Source organism: Petaurus breviceps, unplaced genomic scaffold, assembly GCF_028583685.1.
Source record: "Petaurus breviceps papuanus isolate PSGF00001 unplaced genomic scaffold, PetGlider_PUasm1.0 227, whole genome shotgun sequence".
Lineage (NCBI taxonomy): Eukaryota > Metazoa > Chordata > Mammalia > Diprotodontia > Petauridae > Petaurus > Petaurus breviceps.
This window is the reverse complement of record NW_027185896.1, coordinates 5,406,880-5,414,719: the sequence shown is the minus strand read 5'-3', so window position 1 is coordinate 5,414,719 and position 7,840 is coordinate 5,406,880. Positions and strand designations below refer to the sequence as shown.

The 7,840-nt window shown below is 42.3% G+C and overlaps 1 protein-coding gene across 1 annotated transcript in view; it reads left to right on the top strand.

The window, feature by feature from the left end:
- Positions 1-342: 342 nt before the first annotated feature.
- The window catches only part of LOC138166931 (inter-alpha-trypsin inhibitor heavy chain H3-like), a 31,843-nt gene continuing 24,345 nt past the window's right edge, over positions 343-7,840 (top strand). The window contains exons 1-4 of the mRNA XM_069095408.1: positions 343-543; positions 1,027-1,047; positions 2,857-3,023; positions 4,900-5,004. Coding sequence (XP_068951509.1) covers positions 451-543; positions 1,027-1,047; positions 2,857-3,023; positions 4,900-5,004 — 386 coding nt within the window. The 5' untranslated portion in view covers positions 343-450. The remainder of the gene's footprint in view (positions 544-1,026; positions 1,048-2,856; positions 3,024-4,899; positions 5,005-7,840) is intronic.

The following is a 7,840-nucleotide window of genomic DNA, read 5'->3' as shown; positions in this document are numbered from 1 at the left end:
AGGGGATGAGGAGAAAGTGAGTGGGGCCAAGGAGGGTGGGACCATCCCTTGGGATGCCATGATGAGTGAAGCTTGGAATTGCAGCTTCCTTTTTAAACTAATTCTCTTTTACTAGATGCTAAGCTCTGTTTTTTACACTGTGGTTAGCAAATATTTTTAGTGCCCTCTAAATCCCACATCCTAATTATAACTCCATTATTCATCTACTTTTTTTTTGGTGGAGGAATATTTTACCACAAAATCAAGTTGCAATACTTCCTACCTGGTGGTAGTCAGTATCACACCCCAAAAGCTCCATTTCCAGGATATGTGGGATTGCCACTTTTCCCATTCCCTGCCCAGGGAGGGTTCACTGGGCTGGCTGCCTAACATGTTACTGATTGACTTTAGGCAAATAGCAGATTCCCATATCAGGAGGTGATTGCCCTAGTGGCAGCTTAAACCTTCATCATGGCTGTCACAATCAGGCTGTACATCTCCCTGATCCTGCTCTCTGGCCTGGGGACCTCTCACTTTTTGATAAACCCTCTCTGGAACATCAGGGTGAGTCAAGAACCTCTGCTTTCTGAGATCTGGAATATGCTTAAGGTTTGGCAACGAAAAAGCATCTGTCCCAGTGCTGGTAGGTCTTTGGCTAGGCAGGCGATGAATCCCTAAGGTATTTACTGCATGTTCCCCAGCTTGCAATCCTTTTCTTTCTCTGGTGGTCACATCCCCAGCCCCCTCACCCCCACAATCCTCAGCAGCTGCCAGTTCTTCTGTGCTAGTATCAGAGAGACTCTGAGGTGTTCCAGGGCAAATTTCCTCTTCCTATATGAAACTGGACCTAAGGTAAGCCTCCCTATCCTAAGGCACAAACATATCTATTTACAGTTTTATGAGAGGCCCTGGGTCTGGGCTTAGGACATCACTTGCTTCTCAAGCCACCCTCCCCCCCCCCCCCAGGATCCAGCTCTGAGATGAGTCTAAGAAAAGTCACCTTTGGTCTCTCCTTGACCAAATTTTTGTCTATTTCTGTTTTCACAGAAGCGGAGCCTCCCAGATACGGTAAGTGCTTTCATCACTTTGGGGAAAGGTTACTCAATTGCCAAAGGTACAGTATACAGAGTGCTACCTTAGGGCAGCACGTATGAAATGTTGGGGCCTCACGGATGACAATAATCACACATTGCACAGTAGAGTCCTACGTAGGATTCTAGCATGGATCATACGTACTACACAAACCCAGCAGGGCCCTGCCGTGTAACAATATCCAATAATTAACTACTGACCCCACACAGGACTTTTAGAAAGCCCCTTCCCTTCCTAGATCTCACTTTCATATATAAAAAAATGTTTGGATTAGTTGATCTCTAAGACCTCTTTCAGTTTTAAATTCTATTAGCCTATGACTGGTTCTCATCATCCATCCATCCATCCATCCATCCATCCATCCATCCATCCAGTGAGTGTCCTGGGGACACAAAGAATAATAAGACAAAACTCCTGAGCTCAGGGAGCTCCTAGTCTAGTTGGAAGGATAAATCTCACCTTGGAAGGGTTAGCTCAAGGCACAAAGTAGGGTATGAGATGAAAAGAGCTAATATTTGTGAAAGGTCTTGTAAATTCTAAAGCACCATCATCATCATCATCATGATCATTATCTAAGCATCAGAGGAGGGATGTAAGCTATACTTGCTTGGGACATTCTGGGAAGATTTCTCAGAGAAAGGGAACTGGGCCCTAAAGGATGAGGTTCTTAGGATGATTTAGGGAAGGAATATTGCTTTTACTGGGCCCTGAAGTTCTCAACCAGACTTCATCTCCTGGGGACTGGGCCTATGGGAGGGAAGTCTAGGGTGAAACCATGAAAGGGTCCAAGAAGAGTATGGACAGACTGCTGGCTGTCAGACCCATATTGGGTTAGAGAGAAATAGGGCATTTGTAGGGCTTGGTGCCAACCTTTGGAGGTTTGACATCCTGAAAGATAGCGCTGTGCCCTTTTTGGTTGTTCTCTACTATCCCTAAAAGAGCTTCAATTTGGGTCTACCCAAAAGAGCAAACTCTTTAATAACTCTCTGTTCGCTTCAGATGTCTTAGCTCGGCTTTCAGGGCCCTCTCCAACCTGGTACCACCTTCTAACCTTATCTCCTATTGCTCCCCTTCACCTTCATACACTCTAGGTTTGAGCCGAACTAGACAGCTCTCTGCCCTCCAAACACACCCTGAAGTCTCCTGCCTCCCTGCCATCATGAGATCATGATGTTCCATTTGCCCAGAATGCCTGCCCTCCCTTTCTCTACTGTTGAATTACTGCTCATTTTTTAAAGCCCAGTTCAAATGCCACCTCCTCCAGAAAGCCTTCCCTAATCCTCTGGCCAGTAATAACTTTTCCCTTTGGTCTCAGCATAGCACTATTTGTATTTCTCTGGTACACTTCTGTATTACTAAGTATTAGGTTTTTGGGTTCTTTTGGAGGGGGGAACGCAAGGCAACTGGGGTTAAGTGACTTGCCCAAGGTCACACAGCTGGTGTCAAATGTCTGAGGCCGGATTTGAACTCAGGTCCTTCTGACTCCAGGGCCAGTGCTCTATTCACTGTGCCACCCAGCTGCCCCTATTAAGTATTAGTTTTATCTGTGACGGTGTCTTGTCCTACTAAACCATAAGCTACCTGAGGGCATGGTAACTCCCCCATTACTTACTGCAGAGATCTGTTCAGAGTAGGTACTTAATTAGGATTTGTTAAGTATTATCGAATCCCAGCTCCCATTCTGGCTCCTGAACGGATAAATGAGTGAGAAAGTATTTGTTAAGCATTTCCTAGGTGATGTGATGGCTCAGTCTTACTGTTCTTTCTTCATCTCTCCCTGAGCAGGTTGTGAATGGCATTGAAATATATAGCACCAAGATAAACTGCAAAGTGACCTCCCGCTTTGCCCACAATGTGGTCACGACGAGGGCTGTCAACCGTGCAGACACTGCGAAGGAGGTCTTCTTCGATGTGGAGCTGCCCAAGACAGCTTTCATCACCAACTTCACCATGTACGTATCTGTTGGCTGCCACTCACTTTTCGAGGAGCTTTCTCCATGCTCTCTTTGATTGATCAGACTGACCTACCCTTGTCCTGCCATACTTGGCTTGGCTCTGAACCCCTTAGTGTCACTGGAGCTTAGGACAACTACATTACTTTACATCATCTCCTAAGGGATTTTTTTTTTTTACTGTCTTCTCTATTTGCTTGTGCATCAAATTAAAGGGTCTTTGTTCAGCGCATCTTATAAGCCCACCCTTAGACAGGAGATTAGGGACCTCTAGAAGTAAGAGAGAACTTTGAAGACAAGATCATGGCTTCTTCCTTAGACTAAGAGGCCATATGCCATGTCTCCACCTCATATTGGGGGTTCCCTGGGGCACGATAAGTCAGTTTCTGTTTCCTTGACTCTCGTCATTCTCCTCAACCCTGGTCTACAGCAGTGAGCTGAGTAGATACCCAATGCATGTGTCATACACACACAGAGGTGGTTGCAACAAAGAGTAATAAAAACTAAAATTGGGGTCCTCAGGGAAATGGAATCTTTTAGACAGAAGCCTGGAAGACTTCCACAGTTAGGGGTGTGAGATGAATGATGATCCATCAAAATAGACAGAGAGAAGTAGTCAGGTAGGTAGGAGGAGAACCAGGAGAAAGGAGTGTCATAGAAGCCTAGGGAGGAGAGGGTATCAAGAAATAGGGCATGGTCAATAATGTCAAAAGCTATCAAGTGGGCAAGGAAAGAGAAGACTGAGCAGAGCCATTTAATTAATTGATTGGGGGAAAAGTGTGTGTGGTGAGGAGGTGAAGGCAGTCAGTATAAGAAACACTTTCTAAAAGTAGTGAAGGGGGGGATATAAAATAGCAGGGTTTAAGGGGGGGGAGATAAGATAGCAGGGTCTAAGGAAGATTTTTAGGGGGGGGTTGTTTTTTGTTATTCAGGATGGAGCCTGTGTTTATAGGCAGAGTGGAAGGACCCTGGAGAGAGAGGAAGGACTAGAAAGAGGGAATGAAAATGATAGAGAGGTGATGAATGATGCAACAAGTTCCTAGAGGAGACAGGAGGGCACAGGATCATGGGTACCAGTGAATGGTGAGTGAGCCTCTGGAAAGGGGCAGAGCCTCTCATTCTTTGAGCCTAGAAGGAAGGAGGAAAGAATGGATAAAGATACTGAATCCAGTAGAATTATTTTCCTTGGACTTTGGTTGTTTGGGTGGACTCTTGGTGTATTTGGAGACCGGCACACCTGTCCATATGGGGACTCTATTTTACAACTAGTGCTGAGTGTACAGCCAAGCCCTTTGGGTACTTGATTTTGCTTCCTCTAGGGACCCCCAATTCTTTCTAAAGAAGCAAAACCAGGACACCTAGGTGGGAAGTTGGGAAATTATAGAAATTCTGTGAGTTGTGACCCTGGGCAAGTCACTTAGCCCTGTTTGCCTCCAAAAAAAGAAAGAAAAGAAAAAAAAAGAAATTCTATCAGCCATTTGGATAATACAAAACTATTCTGAAGATCCCTTACATCAATCATCTCATTGATCCCTTGTAGCTTCTTAGGGGGCACAACAGGTCATGGGAAAGACTCTCTTGCTTTAATACAACTAAATGATGGCTCAGGGATTCTTCAGGACAGGTGGAATGAAGTCAGTCAAGTTAAAAAAAATAAAGCAGAGTTAACAACTGACTAATGGGCTCTTTTATGAACTAGAAAAAGAAGTGAAAATGTGTTGAAGCATTGTGTTCCATGTCCTTCCTCCTCTGTAACAAAAGAAGGGTACCATCTTTTTCTAAGAAGAAGTGATAGCCGAAAGCATCAGGGGCTTAAGGCCCTGGACGCTGGAAGGCAAGAGTGGACCTTGACTGCAGCACATCTTCTTCCCAACAGGACAATCGATGGCGTCACCTATCCTGGAAACATAAAGGAAAAAGAAGTTGCCAAAAAACAGTATGAGAAAGCTGTGTCCCAGGGCAAGACAGCTGGTCTGGTTAAGTAAGTAGAGGCAGGGCAGGAGGGCATCTGGTGCCAAGGCTCCCTGAAGTCTGTTGTGATGAGAGCTGAGCAGCAGGGCAGGCGCCCTCCAGACCCTCTAGCCCGGGATGTCTTAGGTCACCCTTCATCCTTTATTGAAATGCATCCTGTCATGGCGTCCTCTTTTCTCATTTGACCTTGATGGTTTCTGACATACATGGGGATAATAATAGCATCCCCTTCCCCAGGTTCACTGCTCAGCACAGTGCCTGGTGCTGTTATTTAATAACTAATTAATTGAATAACCAATTAATTTAATAAATAATTAAATAACTAGTGAGTTATTTAAATGATTATTATTATTAGTTATAAAGCTCTTAGCTCAGGGCTTAGCATATAGTAGGTTCTATATAAACATTAGTTGTGGTTGTTATTATTATTATTATTTCCCTTGTGGAATCTTGTGTCCCTTTCTGGATCTGTCTGAAGTTCCACAATATTTTTTTTTAATTATGTATATAGTAACAGTCAAAGTATTTGCAATTTTGCTTCTGCCGATTTCACTTTGTATTACTTCCTAAAGGTCTTTCCAGATTTCTTTCACATTTATCTCTTTTGCTGGTGTCACCTCGTTTTATTTATATTTATATTATATGTAATCATACTACTCCATTTTGATGGCTCTGGACTCTCCTTGATATCGGCACTTCACCCTGCCCCCACCAGGGGGTGGCATCATGCATCCACACTGGCTCCTCCTGGGTTCTTCTTGTCTCTGTCCTCATATAACTCCCCCAATACGCAGGGGGATATCTCTAGATCTCTTCCCATTGCTTGAATACAGAACACACATCTTGTCCATTGCTTATCTTTCCCTTCCCCAAGTGACTTAACTACCATCTTTTAGTCATATAATACACACATCTCTCGGTGACCATCCCCCACTTTTCTTCTGCAATTTGTCACTGGTACTGTGTTGCAATCTGCTCTCTTCCACCATCAATTTATTCATTGCCCTATAGGTGAGTTGAAAAATTTTCGTTCTGGAGTTTGTGGAATTCCATGAATCCTGTCATCCCCCAAATAGTATTTTTTACAAGATAGGCTTTTGTTTCAAGAAGAAGCTTGGGATCTTTAAAAAACATTGTGCAGTTTCTCAAAAGCAATCTACCCTGCTTTCCTCTTCTGTTCAATTCTGGGCCTAACTCATTACTCATTTGCAGTGTTAATCCAGGATAACATACACTCATAGACCAGCTCAACTGGTTGTCCATCCAGTGGTATATCATAATCTAAACTAAGCATTTTTCATCCACCTGTTTTTTCTCTGTGGATGCTTAGGTCAAATTTCTTTGAGTGATTATGGATTGGCTCTGAAACATTCTGGGGCTTGATGCAATCGGGACAATGCCATCTGCAAACAGGAGCACAGGAAGACTTCAGTATCGCCCTTTCATTTGGTTAGCCATACTTTGATTGATGAACATACAAGTTAATTTGCAAATTTTTGCCATTACAGATGGGACAGATATAATTTCCTTACATAGATAGTTCATTTTTTCTTTTTTAATTATGTTTTGAGGATCTAACTAGCAATGGAATTGCTGGGTCAAAAAATATAACTCGTTTTGTGAAGTTCTTAGTGTATTTGCTATACTGCTGTCCAAAATGTTTGTGTAGGTGTACAGTCCCATCAACAATGTATTTTTTTCTCTACCTTTCCACTATGAAGTTGATAATTTTTAAAATTCTAGTGAGTAGAATTTTCATAATAATAATTATAATTCGCTAATAAGTGAATCTGGTCATCTTTTTATATGGTTATTAGAAGTTTGTGTTTCCTTCTTAAAAATCAAAAGCTCATGTCCTTTGACCACTACTATTGGACAGTGTGTATTTTTTTTTTTAAAGCAATCGGGGTTAAGTAACTTGCTCAAGGTTATATGGCCAGTTATTTCTGGGTGTGGTGCTAAGTATCTGAGCCCAGGATTCGATCCAGGTCTTCCCGACACTGGAGCCAATGCTCTTACTCGCTGAGCCACTTGGCCACCCCTAAGCAATTGGGGTTAAGTAACTTGCTCAAGGTTACATGGCCAGGTGTTTCTGGGTGGGTGCTAAGTGTCTGAGCCTGGGATTTGATCTCCAGGTCATCCGACACTGGAGCCGGTGCTCTTACTTGCTGTGCTGCCTGGCCGCCCCAGACAGTGTGTATTTTCAATCTTATAAATATTTATTGGGGTTGCTAGGTGACGCAGTGAATAGAGCACTGGCCCTGGAATCAGGAGGACCTGAGTTCAAATCTGAACTCAGTTAACACAAAAACCAGCCATGTGACCTTGGGCAAGTCACTTAACTTCAGTTGCTTTCCAAAAAGCAAAACCAAAACAAAACAAAACAAAAAATAAACATTTATCAATTCTGCATAGATTCTGGATGTTAGAATCTAACATATTTCCTGCAAATATTTTTACTGATGTATTTCCTTTCTTTTAAAGATATTTTTTTATCTTGTCAAATATAATCTTTGAAAAATCATACTAATTTTATTTTCTATGATTTATTTTACTCATTTGACATCAATTTCCCACCATTCCATAGCTAAAAATTCTCTTCTTTTAGTTTAAAAAATGCTTTTTAAAATATGTTGCTTATTCAATTAGTTTATTGTGGGTTTGTTTTGGGGGGGATATTTTTGCTATACAGCTGTCCAGTTTTCCTAGATACTTTCATTGAAAAAATGATACCACTGATGGATTGATTCAGTGTGCAGATTGAAACTTATCTCTTTCTTTTTCTTGTTTTCCCCCCACCCCAGCACATAGCTAATCAAGAAATTTATTTTGTATGATTTCATATT